Source organism: Phragmites australis, chromosome 14 (assembly GCF_958298935.1).
Source record: "Phragmites australis chromosome 14, lpPhrAust1.1, whole genome shotgun sequence".
NCBI lineage: Eukaryota > Viridiplantae > Streptophyta > Magnoliopsida > Poales > Poaceae > Phragmites > Phragmites australis.
The window spans coordinates 2,722,871-2,739,395 of NC_084934.1; the positions used below are offsets into that span (position 1 = coordinate 2,722,871).

The 16,525-nt window shown below is 46.5% G+C and overlaps 2 protein-coding genes across 3 annotated transcripts; both read left to right on the plus strand.

Moving 5' to 3' along the window:
- The first annotated feature begins 10,063 nt into the window (after nt 1-10,063).
- On the plus strand, nt 10,064-10,474 carry LOC133891563 (glutaredoxin-C9-like). The gene has a single exon (XM_062332288.1). It carries the CDS (start codon nt 10,064-10,066, stop codon nt 10,472-10,474), a length of 411 nt encoding a protein of 136 aa, XP_062188272.1.
- A 2,940-nt stretch (nt 10,475-13,414) lies between these two features.
- LOC133890904 (uncharacterized) lies at nt 13,415-15,588 on the plus strand. Of its 2 annotated transcripts, none has more exons than XM_062331528.1 (7): nt 13,415-13,630; nt 13,731-13,980; nt 14,087-14,239; nt 14,319-14,424; nt 14,501-14,615; nt 15,223-15,284; nt 15,374-15,588. In XM_062331528.1, the coding sequence occupies exons 1-6, from the start codon at nt 13,586-13,588 to the stop codon at nt 15,256-15,258; spliced, it is 705 nt and encodes a 234-aa protein (XP_062187512.1). In that variant the 5' UTR covers nt 13,415-13,585; the 3' UTR covers nt 15,259-15,284; nt 15,374-15,588. The 2 variants fall into 2 exon arrangements, with proteins under 2 accessions (XP_062187512.1, XP_062187513.1); XM_062331529.1 differs by having other exon boundaries at nt 15,223-15,280.
- Nucleotides 15,589-16,525: the final 937 nt, after the last annotated feature.

Below are 16,525 nucleotides of genomic sequence, written 5' to 3' on the forward strand. Positions count from 1 at the left end.
ACTTTTTTCTATAATTAAATTAATATGTTAAATAGTACTAAATTCATAAATAAATATTGAGATGCCTAAAATTAATAAACCTAATTTTTTTTAGTCTTCTTTTATTATGCTCTGTCTAAAAAAAGGGACGCAAAGTAGAAGCGCCAATCCGTCTAATTTACCAAAAGTTGTGATCGCCCTTACTAAGAAGGAGGTGCACCGTACCCTGCTGCATGCAGGTTCGAACTCAGGTAGACGTTGGTGCTCGTGCACCCTCTATCGGCGAAGCATTTCCATACAAGTTTACTTCCCCTTGCTAGTGACGAATTTCCATTCATTTACGTACGTACGTGCACACATGAGCTTGCATATCCATGTCATTTTCCTTGGTTAAGTATATATAGTAATGTACATTTGGGTACGCGAGACAAACATATATAGTCAGAAATGATGCGGCAGGCATGCCTTTGACGACATCTACTTGTGCCCGCATGCTCTTAACATCATCCATCGCATCACGTGAACTGGTAGCTTTTGCAGAAAAAGAAAAGAAGGCCCGGCCCTTATCCGAAATCCACGACATGGCATCGTGCTTGCATGCATGCACGCATGAACTCGATCGGCACGTACGTACGTACGTACGATCGATCAAGACATGCATGCATGCACTGATGCATGGCAATGCCATGCATGCAGCGATTAAGCAAGGCAAAGCGACTTTCTAGCACCGACCGCTACCTGTGGACACACCGGCCGTGCCTAATCTCCATCTTTTTATTTGCAACTCGCAGTTGCTGCCATGAAAAACAACATGCACGTACAATCTGCAGATCGATCGAGCGGCCCTTTCGGTCATCGGATCGACCGACCGTCGATACTCAATCAGTCGACGTAAACACGTCGACCCGATGCAAGTGGTCACGATTGAGGGGTGATGCATGGATTGGATTGATTGGTACGTACGGATCGATGCGGCCGTGGGCCTTCATGTTCAAGCAGCCTTTGCCCTTTGATTTGGCATGCATGCATGGGTCAGCAGCGCTCAGCAGAACCCCACTACTGGAAAATCAGGTATTTAAACTTTGACCATTAGTGTATAAATATTCACACTTCCTACATTTTATCTCTGACCCGTGTGAACACGCCACCGCCGAATTAGGGGAGGGGGATTTTCAGGGTGGATGATTCAGGTGCTAAATTTAGAAGGAGGCTAGGGTGACGGTCGGATCGGCGGTGGGTGGTGGGTTGACGGCAGGGGAGTGTGAAAATGGAGTGGTTAGCATAGCGGGGTGGAGTGATCCGGCAGCGAGAATGCCGCAGAAGACAGCTAGGGTAGGCGGGAGGCGGGGGGTGCGTGCGAGAGCTAGAAGACAGTTATGAGGGTATCCAACGGCTCACAGCCATCGCTAGAAAATTAGGCTTCTGAAAAAAACAATACCCATAAATATAAGTATATAACATACAGTACCATTTCCATTTTAACAAAGAGCTAGCATCCCCCTTTAACAAATCTAACACGCAATACTATTTCCAGTTTAACAAAGAGTATATTTTGCTTTCCAAAAATGTCGTCAGTCAAAGTTTACATAGATGCAGACGGTATAGCAGTGCAATGAACTAGGACCTGTAGCTCATGCATGGAGCACGTAGGCAGTAATAGGGGTATAGCAGTACGTTGTTCAAACTTTAAATGTTGACTTGCTGCGGCAGTGGACATGCTGCAGGTGCCACTAGATGCATGGGAGGCATGCAGACTTGCAGAGGCCGAGGTGTGATGCTGATGGATGCATGGGTGCAGCTGGCTAGCTACCCGGCCGGCCCTAGCTCTCGTGCCGCCGTGCGTGCGTGCGTGCACGGCCGGGGAATCGATCAAGGCGCGGCAAGGCCAAGGGGAAGCGACCAAGCATGCATGTTGGAGCGAAAGAGAGAAAGGCATGCATGGCGATGGCATGGCCTGGTCGGTCTGGTCGACTGATCCGGATCTCGAAACGAAAAGGCTACACCTGCACCTGCTTGCTCTGGCTTTAATTGGCGCGTGCGATCTGCGATGGCTGGCATGTGTACTCGCGGCTTGCCTGGGGGAGGAGGGGGAGGCGCTTTATATTGCCTCGCACAAGCGGAACGCGTCAAAAAGATCGGCATCGGCGCTGGCGCCGGCGCCGGCGACGGCCCTGGCTGGCCGGCCCGGAGAACGACATCACGGCATTGGCGCCGGTGGTACGTACGTCCCCGACCCGGAGGACGAAACCACGGGATGGAGGCGGTGTCATCAGTCAGGTCAGGGGGCTCTCAAGGCTTGCTCGCTCGCGTGGTCCCTCTGGATGGTACAAAAAGCCAGTGCAGCTAGGTAAGCTAGCCCGTTCTGAGAGAAGTAGGAGCCCGTTTCTCTCCACAACAGGAGCCCAGTGCAAGAATGCGACTGCTGTGATCCTGAAAGCTAGTGAGCGAAGCTTATGTTAACAAAATAGAGAGAGAGGGGGAGAGAGAACATCTAAAAAAGCAGAGAAAAATTAAACTCAGCACGATGTGAGATATACTTTTTAGAAAATACACAGGAACTATTCAAAGACTTTACCAGTGTAATAAATTTGCAGGAGCTATGCTTTTTAGAAAATATACATAAAAGCATGGGAGATGCTATTTGTCAGGGAGCCCAATTACAATCGTCGGATGCAGGTTTATCCGATGATCCAACCGTTTCTCTTCCACCTCCCAGTCCTTTTTGTCTTTTGCAGGTTTTTGCTTTCTTTCTCCTATTTCACTGTCGGTTCGAAAATAACCGACAGTGATAAGGTATCGCTAATGGTTTTAAACCGTCATATCTAACTGTGAGCCGCTACGAACCGACGATAGTGATATCAACTATCACTACCAGTTCAAAAGCTCACTGACAGAGCAATAATTAAGCCAATAAAAAAACGACAGTGATAATCCATTTATGCTGACCCGTATTCCAAACAATGATAAGAATTATCACTACCAGTTAAAATGCTCACTAACGAAGCAATAATTGAGTGAATATGAAACAATCGTGATAATTATTATCTCTACTGGTTCGTATACCAAACCGAAGGTGATAATGTTTCTATAAATCCGGAGCCCGTCTCCCTCAGTTTGCATCTCATCTCACTTCGCTCCCAATCTCCAGAAGTCGTTCTCGAGGGGGTAATAGTAGTCGAAGTGGCGCAATGGTCACCATCACCAGTTCGGCCACCTCTACCCTTCGGGCCCATCTTCCACATCCTCCAAGCCCGTCCCCATCTCCTGAGCCTGAGCCACCTCGTTGCCACCCTTGTTTCCGTGAGCCCTTGCTGTCTACAGAGTCCGTCGCTAACCTCACCATCTCCCGAGCCCGCCACCCCGTCTCCCCATCTCCCAAGCTTGTCTTCCCGTCTTCGTCTCCCCAATTAAATGAGTGGCAAGTTGAGTATTCAAGATTATAGCAATAGACATATCTAAATGAGTGGTAGAAAACACATTTGTTTTAAGATAATTATGTTTTCATCATTCATTTAGATGTACTATTGTCATTAAGATACTGTAAGATGTAAATTGGATGGTGCAAGGTGATTGTATCTTTTGATGTATAGTGCAATAATAGAAGCCTAGATCCTAAGTCGAAAAGCTTCTGGTACACCAGCTTTGCGACATCTATTCCTATTTGTCATTGCGGTTTCAACAAGATTATAGTTTCAAATTAGAATCAAGCTTAGCATGGGAATCATTGTGACTTGCGGTGCAAAATAGCTAGCTAGGAGCTCTGAGTAGTTTTGCACTGTAGGGCACATTGATCCTAATATTGATTGAGATTTTGCTACGAATGTAAATTTAGATATAAAATACTCTACCATAAACATTTTAGTATGGGGTTTCTGTCTCAAGTTTGAAATCAAATTTGAGATAAATTCTCATGCCGAAGAGTTTAAGATAGAATATTTTTACACATATTGATGGATTATCACTGTCGGTTTAAGACTAAAATTGACAATGATAAATTATCATTATCGGTTCTCAGTTTGAACCGACAGTGATACTTACTATCATTGCCAATAGTGATGTTAGTTTTAAACCGACAATAATAACATGTTGTGTAGCAGTGCTCCCTGCCGGCCATGTCTAGCCTATCATTTTCCTTAAACCAGTAATAATACTTACCATCGTTAGTGATTCCCACTAGCCATGTCCACCCTACCTTCTTCCTTCGTTTCTAACAGCGCTCCCGCCGCCGGATTTGCAACTATCGCCCCTACGTCGCTAGCAGCCATGATTTGCCTCTCCGCGCTGTCCATCGGCAATCTTCCGCCACCCTGGCCGTCGCCGGCGAATTGAAGCTGCTAGCGGGATCGATCAGAATCACGCATGCCGAATGGCGTGCGGTGCAGACACGAGAAAAAGGAGGGAGGCATGCAGATGCAGTGCAGAGAGATGCGGGAAAGCGGGGGTGGCGTGATCTGATCACGCCGCGCACTTTGTCTCGCTCCTTTGACCGCATCTCCCATTCCATGCATGCATCGGGCGAGCCGTTGGTCGTTACAACCAGGCCAGATGAGCTAGCTGATCCGATCCTCACAATCACCGATGAGCTATTGGAGCATACTCCAAATTTGAATTTGAATTTGAATTTGTTTACCATCCTTTGAGGTCGATCGAAATTCTTGTAGACGTGCCTCTTGTTGTTGAATTTTCCTTATTTTTTCTTTTTCATCATAGTGTACAAGCCGGCCCCACAAAAGGTCGTAGCAGATTGCAGGAAGAGGTAGCAAGATCTGCTCGTGGCTAGCTTGTGTCTTTAGTCCTCCGTCCGTTCGCTGTGACAGATGATGCATCGTCGATCTAACCGTTTGATGCCCTGCGAGGACGTAGGAGGGTACGATCGACGGTTAAGCACGTACCGAGAGCTACGTGAACGTGACGTGCGTGATGCTTGCGACCTGCGGAGAATCACGTTGAACGGGGAGAGAGAGAGAGAGAGAGAGAGAGAGAGAGAGAGACGGCCGGCCGGCGGCTGATGAATTCGGGGATGTCCCTCTGTCGGCCTGCTGTCGGCTGCTGCCGTGACGTCGGTCCGTCTTCCCTCCCACCACGCCGTCTGTCGCATATGTGTATCCGTCACCGTAGCAAGTTCATGCATGTAACTACATCTATGTATAGGGTGTGTTGTTACTGGGCGAGGTTTAGTAGAACTATATATCGTATAATTATATTTGTTAAAAAATAAGTGTTTTAGTGTTTGTATCTGCTTGGATAGATGGATCTGAGTTTCAGTTTAGTTGACTATATCTTAGGTCATGTGAGCGAATGTAAGAGTTACGATTACGATTTGTTACTCATGTGAAAATGATTTTGGGACACTTACAAGTCAACACGTCTACTTGAGTGGATGCAGAGTATATATCCATCGAGCTAGGCTCCGGAGTGAAGCTTGAATTGAGTTTCACTCTCGAGCCAGGATGATATTGTATATTTGTACTTGTTGGGTCAGGTTGCAACAGTAGATATAGGCAACCAAACGGAATTTTTTTTCTGGATCCGGTGCTTGTACTACTGTTGTCACCGAATCATCCGGTGTTTATAGTAAAGTTGAGCTGTTGGAGCAGCGGCTAGTTGATGGGTTTGAAGCTGTGGTAGTGTAGGTTCTTTTCATATGGTAGTTGCTTGTGTATTTCTCTTTCTTATGAGCACCCTACATGGTTTATTAGCTGTAGGTTTCTTATATGACACTAGTTTACAATTGGTATTCTTTGTGCCATGAACTAATCTATAGGGTACCTCCTCATTGTTATCAATAATAAATGCATATCTCTCACAAGTTTGTAACACTTGTATGCACATATTGAGGGGAGCATATCTTATGGATTGTGATTTTGAATATGTGTTTCAAGTAATATCTTTTATAGTCTCATGGAGTGATCAACAAGTTCCCGGAGGTATGCAATGCTTAAAGGCTTCAATTGGTATAATTGTCAATTCATTTTTACATTTAAGCTGCATCCATGCATGACATGGCTTAAACTTCATACCTCTACTTATTATCTAGTTATACATATATTTCTTTCCCATTATATGCATGCACATATATAGAGAGATTTTAGATTATATCATGTGAGTTTCATGAATTACATCCTTGTTTGTCTTTTTCAATTAAGATCAATGCCTCCTATTCTTATAATTGGTATATCTTTTCAATCCGTATTAATTCCTTACAATTCTTCATAAGTGGTATTATTCATATGGATCATGTTTTATGAAGCTCTCTCCCAAATTCTCTAATGTTTTCCCTTGAGTTCAACATGCGTTTGCACCCTTTTTGAGATTGTTGATAAAGGGAGAGAATTTTGAGACCAAAAGGAGAGAATTTTGAGATGCAAGAGAAGCAAGCAAGATGCAAGAACTATCTTGGGTAGATTGTTGACAAAAGAGGATGCATCTCGGGTTGACAAAGGTGAAGAAACTCTTGCATGAGTCGAATAAGGGAGATAGTGGCAATGGAGGTATGGTCTTGTGAATTTTTGAATTCATGTATTTTTCTTAATTGATATCATTTGTCTCTTATTTTGGTTGTGTTGTCATCAATCACCAAAAATAGGGAGATTGTATCAACAATGATCTATTATGTTATGATTATGATTTTGGTGATTAATGACAACATAGCTATTGGGACTAACATGTTTAGTACGAATATATGTTAGTAAGTCTCATGGATGCAATACATGAAGAAGCCACAGAAGTCGAGACAAAGTTTGGACTGAATTGGATAAGTCACAGGAAGAATGACCTCACCGGATGGTCCGCTGCTTAGGACTTTGTACATAACGGAGTATTCCTTTTGGATGTGTTATATTCATCGGATGGTCCAATGCTCAGAAGGCTATATACATCAGAGTGTTTTCACTCAGAAGAGGAAAATGAAGATCTCACTGGATGGTCCAATGATCAGAGTACTACACACCAGATGCCTACACCAGAGCATTTAACAGAAGCTGTGCAAATAAGGGAAGGAAATAATTTCAACACACCGGACGATCCGGTGATGAAGAAGTCAACGCACCAGAGTGTTTTCCAGAAAAAATGTCAAAGCAAATGAAGGTCAACACCAAAAGGTCTAATGATTAGAGGGTTTACACACCGGACTAATTGCATAGAGAAGAAGTGGCTCGGCTTGGCGCAAGACAACACACCGGATAGTCCAGTGATGGAAGTGAAGGATACACCAGACAATCCGGTGTTTAGAATGTATTTGAGTAGGGTTCCAATGGCTAGTTACTGATGCTGTACTCACTGGATGGTCCGGTGCTTGTACTTCTGTTATCACCAAATTATCTGGTGTTCATAGTGAAGTTGAGCTGTTGAAGCAACGGCTAGTTGGCGGGTTTGAGCTATACATACCCACTCACTCAGTCATTTGAAGGTGCTGGAATCCAGAGAATCTCATACACACTTGAGAAGACATCCAAGCCATCAAAATGCTTAAAGTGTTCATCCAAGGTGATTAAGCACAAGATTAGAAAGTGGTTAGTGCTTATAGGCCTAGAGTGAAGTGTTGCTAGGTGATGCAACCTAGAGAGTGGATTAAGGAGCGATCCAACCGTCTATCGAGAGGTACGCTGACATCTTGGAGTCTTGGTGACTCGCTAGTAACTTGTTGACTTTCCGATTTGGTGTGGAACAGCGGCAAGAAGATTGTACGGGGACACAGATACCCTTGTCTTTGTGACTAAAGCTCTAAAGTGAAGACTACGCACAAGTGACCGAAAGGGATGTTAATGGTAAGACATCGTCTTGGTGGCTTGGTGGCTCATCGTGCTTGAGGTCTTGTCTTGGTGACTTGGTATCTTAAGAGCTGTGACCGGAAGAGACTTGGCGACCGGAAGCATATCCTTTGTAGAGCTCTAACGTAAGCTAGAGGTGACTTGTGTACCACCGATACCACAGGATAAAAATCATTTCTGCAGAGTTTGTCTCTCTACCTTATTTACATTTTAGCATTTACATACTTGTAATTTTACCTTGCTAGAGTAGGTTGTAATCCTCTTGAGCGGTAGAGTAGACACACTAGATAAATCTAGAACACATTTAGATAGAAATCAAGATAGGTTTATGTTGTTAAGTTTTTGAAGTCATTAGTTTCTAAATGTCCTAGTTCACCCTAACTCTTAGGACGTCACTGTTTTGCATATCTAGTAAACTAGAACATGCTTAGGCTTTGGACAGCCGATCAACTACCAAGTAGGGGCTAACCCTACGATATGTGCCCTCTGCAAGCGAGCCGCCGAAACCTATTTCCATCTCCTTACGGAATGCAGATACACTAGACACATCTGTGCGAATGCTGGCCCTCTGGACGGCCCAGCCGTCCATTTTTCTGGTAGCATGGTCTCCCTTGGTCACAACACATAGCTGGTGGACATCAATGCCACACATCACAAACACACCGCAAAAAGATCTCAAATCATTTATCATCCTAGTTTTCTCGAGAATTTGAAAAGAGAGGAGGGTCTTTGGTCATAAAGAACAACGCCCAAGCTCATCGTGCTTGAGGTCTTGTCTTGATGATTTGGTATCTTAAGAGCTGTGAGTGAAAGAGACTTGACGATCAGAAGTATATCCTTTGTGGAGCTCCAACGTGAATTACAAGTGGCTTGTGTGCCACCGATTCTACGGGATAAAAACCCCTTATGTTGAGTTTGTCTCTCTACCTTATTTACATTTCAGTATTTACATACTTATAATTTTACCTTGCTGGAGTAGGTTACAATCCTCTTGAGCGGTAGAGTAGACACATTAGATAAATCTCATTTAGATAGAAATTAAGATAGATTTATCTTATGAATTTTTGAAGCTATTAGTTTCTAAATGTCCTAATTCACCTCCATCTTAAGACGTCACTGTTCCTCACAACTAACAAACTAGAACAGGCTCAAGCTCTGGATAGCCGATCAACTAGCGAGCAAGGGCTAACCCTGCGATATGTGCCCTCTACATGTGAGGCGTCGAAACCTGTTTCCATCTCCTTACAGAATGCAGATACACTAGGCACATCTTTGCGAATGTTGGCCCTCTGGACGGCCCAGCCGACCATTTTTCTGTAGCATGGTCTCCCTTGGTCACAACACATAGCTGGTGGATATCCCTAGCACGCATCCTAAAAACACCGCAAAAAGATCTCAAATCATTTATCATCCTAGTTTGCTCGAAAATTTAAAAAGAGAGGAACAGGAGGGCCTTTGATCGCAAAAGAACAACGCCCAAGCTCAATATTGAACAAATCAAAGATGAAGCTGTCGTCTGTATAGGCTATCGGGGGTGCGCTCATCTCGGGTGTCTAATTGAGCGAGAATAGGCTTTTGTTTCTTCTCATGATCCCGAGCGGTTGTCCTCGGGTCCTACAGCTTTATTTTCCTTTTGTTCCTACTAATTAATATGACGAACAACTCTCTTGTCAGTTCGTTTAAAAAAAGCAAACTAATTTAGTTACGTACTGTTGTAATATAAACAGCACCTAGGACGCCTGTCTTGCTTGCTCTAGTAGGATTGAATTGTACAAGGGCCCTTTCCTCCTCATCCACGCAAAAAAAGCTTATAGCTGGTAGTACTACCTTGCAACAGTCACTTCTCTCTCTCTCTCTCTCTCTCTCTCTCTCTCTCTCTAACCGTATTGGAAGGGGCCGGGGGTGCAGTACTTGTGGTCAGAGAGTTGCCGGCTTGTTCGTTGCGGAGTGATGCTCGCCCGCGAGACACAGGTCACTGCAAAAAGCGATCCATGTCGCTTTGACTCCCCCACGACACACAACTCCTCCTCCTACCATGCCAACTGCAATAGCTCCACCTTTTCTTCCTCTCTAGCTCTGTCCATTCCATTCTGGTAGTACTCCTACTAGTAGATCACTACGCCGTCCCATCTCTCTCTTTCTCTCTCCACACACCACACCAAAGCATCTGGATCGCATCCTCCTGCGTGCCCGTCTATATAATGCGCACACCCAGCTCCTCTCTTCCTCCATTGCCGAGCTTGTATTTTGTGTCAAGAAACTGAAACCACTAGCTGCACTGTCAGAGAGAGCCAAGGAAGACGAGGAGGAGGAAGATGATGAGGATGGAGGTGGCGGAGTCCGGCGGCGGCGTGGAGGCGGCGTCGGAGGCGGAGTCGGCGACGGCGATGGCGGTGTACGAGCGGGTGGCGCGCATGGCGAGCGGCAACGCGGTGGTGGTGTTCAGCGCCAGCGGCTGCTGCATGTGCCACGTCGTCAAGCGCCTCCTGCTGGGCCTGGGCGTCGGCCCCACGGTGTACGAGCTGGACCAGCTCGGCGCCGCCGGCGCGGGAGGCGGCCGCGAGATCCAGGCGGCGCTCTCGCAGCTGCTGCCCCCCGGCCAGCCCGCCGTGCCCGTGGTGTTCGTCGGCGGGCGGCTCCTGGGCGGCGTGGAGAAGGTGATGGCCTGCCACATCAACGGCACCCTCGTCCCGCTCCTCAAGCAGGCCGGCGCGCTCTGGCTCTGATCCTCGATCATCCTCTGAGCTCACCTCGCCGCCGTGCATGCATCCATGCAGCGCTTGATTACGGCTCCACTTGAGCTTCATCAGTTACCGATCGAGCTGTCTGTAGATATAATTAACAAGGCTTCCATCGATCAGCTGTGTTATTTGGGCGTTTCTAATCACTCTGGTGTTACCATTTAGCTTGTCAGGTCAAGTCAGGGGATACGTACGTGTGCGTGCAATGCATTGTGCTGCAGTAACAGAGCGCTTTACCTACATCTTTACTCGATCGTTGTAATGGAGTGCAATGCAACACGGTAACTAACAGATGCAGAGAAGCCATGTAGAAGAGTCATTCACCTCGTTTTCCCCCTTCTTCCTCCTCTTCTTCTACCTCTCTCTTTTCTTCTCCTCTTTCTCATGCATCTATGGAAAAAAAATTGTTCACATAAATTTATATAGAGAGACTCGCCAGAAACTGGTTGAAACTAGTAAACGTGTATTGCAGCGCCGTGGTATATACAAGTTAAACGTGTACATTGAGATGAAAGCCGGAAATGAATTGAAACAAACAAAGTGGCCGGGAAGAAATTCATGCATGTGTCGTCCGTGGATCGTACGCAGAGCTGCCGGCTGCTCTTGCAGCCTTGGAATTGAAACGCTGCTTGCTTTTTCGATCAGAAGCGCCGTGATCAAGCCGTGGTGGTTGCGAGATTCTCTCTCTCTCTCTCTCTCTCTCTCTCTCTCTCTCTCTCTCTCTCTCTCTCTCTCATGCAGTGTAGAGCTGCAGGCACGTACGAGTTGAGTGTGATCGGCATGAGCTGAGGCTGAGCTACCTTTGGCGAGCAGTATGTGACCAAGTAGAGTAGTATGCGTGTACGCTAGCACGTGGCACTCTCGATACGGCTCACTCGATCTCACGATCAGCTCACGTGCCACGTACAGATTAAGCCAAAACCAGATCAACTAATTTGAACACACAGATCAACTAATTACTAGTGTAACACACCGCAGTGTAGGCGTGTGAAAAGAGCATGCAAGCAGAGACGTATACTGGCAAGTGTGTACGCACGCTAGTGACGAGTCGACGGTGATGATCGACCGGTCAAAGTGACGTGGCCGGCTACTTTAATTTGGTCAGGACACAAGAGGTCGATCGGTTTCCGGGAATAGGCCCGGCAGGCTGCGGCCGTCTCGAAAGCGAGAGGAGAGGCAAGCCCCATGCAGGAGGTCTACCTGCAGCTGCATGCATCCACCGGTCAGGACTCCAGTCCGGCGAGCCTGCGTGTGCTGCTGCCGGCCGCATGCGTCACTCATCACTGCATGCTCACCAGGTCACAGCACCATTATCATGCGATGCGATGCATGCATCATGTGCATACAAAACGGCCGGTCGTTTTCAATTTCAAGCGCCTTCTTCTTTCTGCAGCCGTTGCATCGGTGTAGGCACGTCATGGTTTTCAGACGTTTGAACTTGCGCTGTTGGCTATCACGATCCATCGTCCGACCGTTCTAGATATATATAGAGGTATACATACATACATACACGCGCACGCACATATATATATATATATTCTCGGGTGTACATATTCCTATCTAATGAGTGTTTAGAAAGGAGCACGTGTATCTTTAAAAAATAATATATATATATATATATCTCAGAAAATAGTATATACATATTAAAAATAAGTAGTATATATATCTCAAAAGTAATATATATTTTAGTTATAACGGGATCAACTATGGATCAAACCAAGAGTATTTATTCTCAGAGTACAGACTAATTCTCTGAAAGTCTTTTTTTTTTTCACTCTCGGGTGTGTGTGTATATATATTGTGTGACTCGCTCATGCTGAAGCCATGTACGTGCGTGATCAAATTGAGCCCCTGACCGTTGCTGCGTGCTTTTAAATTGGGCATCGACACCTACAAGCAACGTACGTAAGCACCATGTGTCATGTGATGATCAAGTGAAGACATAGGGAGGAATTGAAGGAGGGAATCAGGGGAATCAGGGAGATTTCCATTAGAGTCCACCCAAGTTCAGAGAGAGAAATGTATTACATTTGTCCGCCCCTCTGGTCTCCCATGTCTTCGGCTCAGATAGCAACATATTGGGCGTGACATCCTCCCCCTCCCCCTTCAGTACCGGCTTGACCCCAAGCCGCAGCATCAGGGAACCGGTGAAGTAGCTCAGTTTCATCCTCCCAGGTAGCTAGCTCGGCCGGCATACCTTTCCACTTGATCAGAACTTGATTCACCACCTTGGAGCCCTTGCGATATAGGCGGCGCTGGAGGACTTGTTGAGGTGTTGTTGGACTTTCTTCAGAGTTATCAGGAAACTCCGGTAAAGCTATCTCCAGCAACTACCTCAAATTTTCATCCTCAAAAATATTATTACAGCATCATCTATCACTATTACAGCATCCTTTATTTTTTTCATCTTCAGCAGCTACCCCATTTCCTACCTTCTACTCCTCTTTTTCTCTCTTCGGACCTGCTGTCAGCCTCTGTAAACAGTGTTGCTACAGTACTAATACAGTACCCCGAGGGGTGCTACAGTACTTTGCGGAGAGTAGTCTGCAAAAATACAGACCCCCACTCTGTCTCCGCAACACTGCAGCGTCACCATTTGGCGCTGCTACAGTACTTTACGGGCTACTGTAGCACTGGCTCCGGCGGTGGACAGATTTGCGTCGGACGGACACCAGAACGGTGCCAGGCCTGTGGCAGCGGCTGCGTCGTGCCTTCGTGCCGGGCCTGAGCCTAGCTGGAGGTGGCTCGGCCCGACGGGCCCGATGTCCGGCCCGGCCCAACTCCGAACTCTAGTTGAGTTTGCAATTCTTGAGCAGTATCTCCGGTGGCTCCACAAGTTGGATATTATGACCAAACTTCTTCTCCAAGGCCACTCTCGGCCTTTCTAGGCTGGACCTTACATGGCCCACTCGCCCAACCGTGGCCAGCTTCCCAATTCGGTGGGTGCCAAGTCGCACGTGCGCGCGCGCAAACGCCACTTCTTCATTCTCGCGCGAACCGAACGGCCGCTCCTCCCCCAGCAGGCCAGCAGCCTGGGGTTCTCCTCTCGCTCCAATTCGGGACGGGAGCATCCCAGCCAAGATCTCACCTCGCCCGATGGCGACCAGCGACGACCTCGCCCAGATCGACATCTCCAACGAGGTACGTACGCTCCTCTCCACCTCGTCCCACCCCCTGCAACGGAGAACGCACGCGCGAGCGAGGTGTTCGGCGTTTTGTCTAACTGCCCCCCTGACCGCAGGAGAAGGACAAGCTGGTGGCGGAGGTGATGCGGTATGTGCTCTTCAAGACGCACCAGACCTCCGGCTGTCCCATCAAGCGGGAGGAGCTCACCGGGATCGTCACCAAGAACTACCGCCAGCGCGCGCTCCCGGCGCTCGTCATCAAAGATGCCAGGGACAGGCTCGCCGCCACCTTCGGGTACGAGATGAGGGAGCTCCAGAGGATCCGTGCCCCGTCCACGCGCTCCGGACGCTCGTCACAGACGCAGCGTAAGACATCCTCCTTTTCTTTCTTTTCTTAAAAAAATGTTTTTTTCTTCTCTCAGTGTCACCACAGTGGCTTCCGGCAATGACTGGTGATTTGGATTGTGCTCAGTTAATGTGGATGCAAAGAGCTATGTTCTGGTCAGTAAACTAGACCCTGAAGTGTACAGCAAGTACGTCGAGGATAAGGAGGCTGCCCATCTGTCTGGCTTTGCTTTTGTTGTCATTAGCATTGTTCATCTTGCTGGTGGCAAAATTTCTGAAGGTAAGGGTAGCTAGTTCTTTGTGTTAGTCACGGAGACTTCATGTTTTGATGTTTCTATATCTTGTCAATCACATTCCAGAGGACCTTTGGCATCAGTTGAAGCGGCTGGGTCTAAACCAGAATGATGAGAACCACCCTGTTCTTGGTAACAATAAGAAGACGCTCGAACTCCTCGTCCAGCAAAGGTTGGTTTGGTGTGTGTGGAATCTGTAATCATTGCAAAGAATTTGTTTGGTTTATCTTTTTTTTTATTTAATGCAGGTACTTGCTAAAGGAGAAGCTTGCTGGACCAGAAGGTCATGCCATGATGTATGAGCTTGCGGAGAGGGCATTGGATGAATCCATCAGTGGGAAGCTTAAAGATTACATTTCACAGGTATGTAAGCATCAGCCTGCGAAAACAATGTTACACCTTTTGATCTATCAAAGGCACTGCCTATTTCATAGCAGTCAACATCCAAGGTGATATAATGTCATGATAACAGCACCTCAGAAACCATCATATTTGAATATGATTCAGTTGGTTATTTCTTCTTACATAAACATGTATGGACTGCACAGTTCTTTTTCAACCAACTCCAGGATTCTATACAGTGTCATGACTCATAGAATCATAGTTGAAGTTATCATGTCCTTTGGATCTCCTTTATTTTTTTACAGAAGTATTAGTTGCATTAATTTTGCTGAACCATATGTATGTCAAGAAAGTTGCTTGCTTTCTGCTGCTAGTAGTACACAAGTATTTATTTCGTAACTTTTTGGAAAAGGTGAATAGAACGGCAGGCTAGTAGCTATTGTTGATAAAAAAATACTTACTTTTGATAACAAGCTGTGTAGAAACATCAGCAGTAGGGAAATTAGTTCCCTTCCTGAATGCACTGTCACATTGTAAATCAGATCTTGTTAGTATAATGAGTTTGTAAATCTTACAAGATGGTTTTGATTTGCTAAATATAAAGCTCTTTTCTTTTATCATGGAGTAGGTTGGGAGCACAAGCACCGCCACAGAAGTAGATTGAAGTGGATATGATATGACAACCAGTAGGTATTTTCGTCGCTCCAAATATTTTGCCTCTTTCTAGATCAAAACATCATCTTGCATGGACGTCAGTCTTCTACTTCCATGCAAAGCAGGGCGTATTTTGTACAGGAGAGGAGATGTTGCGCTTCTCGAATTGGTGCTAGTGTCTTTTAACTGAACTATGTCGATGTCATGCTGTAATCATCTTAGCATGCTTGAGATTACCTTTTGCAGTAACTTAATGTCACAAAACAGTTAATGTATGATTCTGCTGCAAACTTAAAACAAAAACCGCATTATCACTGGTTGGATGCGCGTTCTCTGTCCACTCGATTTTAGTCACCTGACACAAGGAAACCATATGTTGTGCTATGTTGTTGGATGCTGTGAGGTAGTATATGTTTCTGTCGTGAAACGAAGCTGCAAACCTGAATCAAACCGTATTGTCCTGCTCCTGCCTGCCCCCTCTCGCACGCTATGCCCAGGAGCAAGCGGCGATCGCCGGTGCGACCAGGAGTAGAGGATCGGCGGGCCACATCACCTGGGCCTCCCTTGTGTGTGCCATGCGCGACCAGGAGCTCGCTGAGCAGGAGCTGCACATGGCGGTCGCGGACGTCAGCGAGCAGCACACCGGCTGCGGAGCTCGGCGAGCAGGAGCAGCACGTCGATCGTGCTCCTGCTGCCATCACCAACCAAAAAGAGGGCTGGGCGGAGTCCCTGCCCGAAGGCCCAGCCGCGTTGTGCTCCTGCTACCGCCCGTCGGAGAAGAGGGCTAGAGGCCTTGCTGGCTGCTACCGCGCCGTCCCTGCTGGCTGCCCAGTCTGGTCGCCGCTCGATAAGGAAGAAGAGCCCAGTACAATACCACCTGCGTGTGGTAAGTTCAATAGAGCCCCTGCAGAGCGAGCACCTCCCTGCCGTGCGATTGATTGTGTGATTTGGTGACTGTTAGCTTCTTGTGTTATATTTTTTGAACTTTTATGTTGTCATAACAGTTACTAAAACAATACCAAATACATGATCATAGATGTTGGACTGCATTGTTAAAACAGTACATAATTATCCATTGGAAAAATATCTTTTACAAAATTAGTCCTTGGAAATATAGCCGTTACAATTCAAATGTTTTATAAGATTTCAATACAATATATGAGAGTGAGAAATAGGGGCTAAGATTTAGAGGATTTGCTGGAGAGTGAAGAGATATAGGGGAGGAATCTTTTAGGGAAGACCCCTATATACAGGATGAGTTTTAGGGGAGTTGCTGG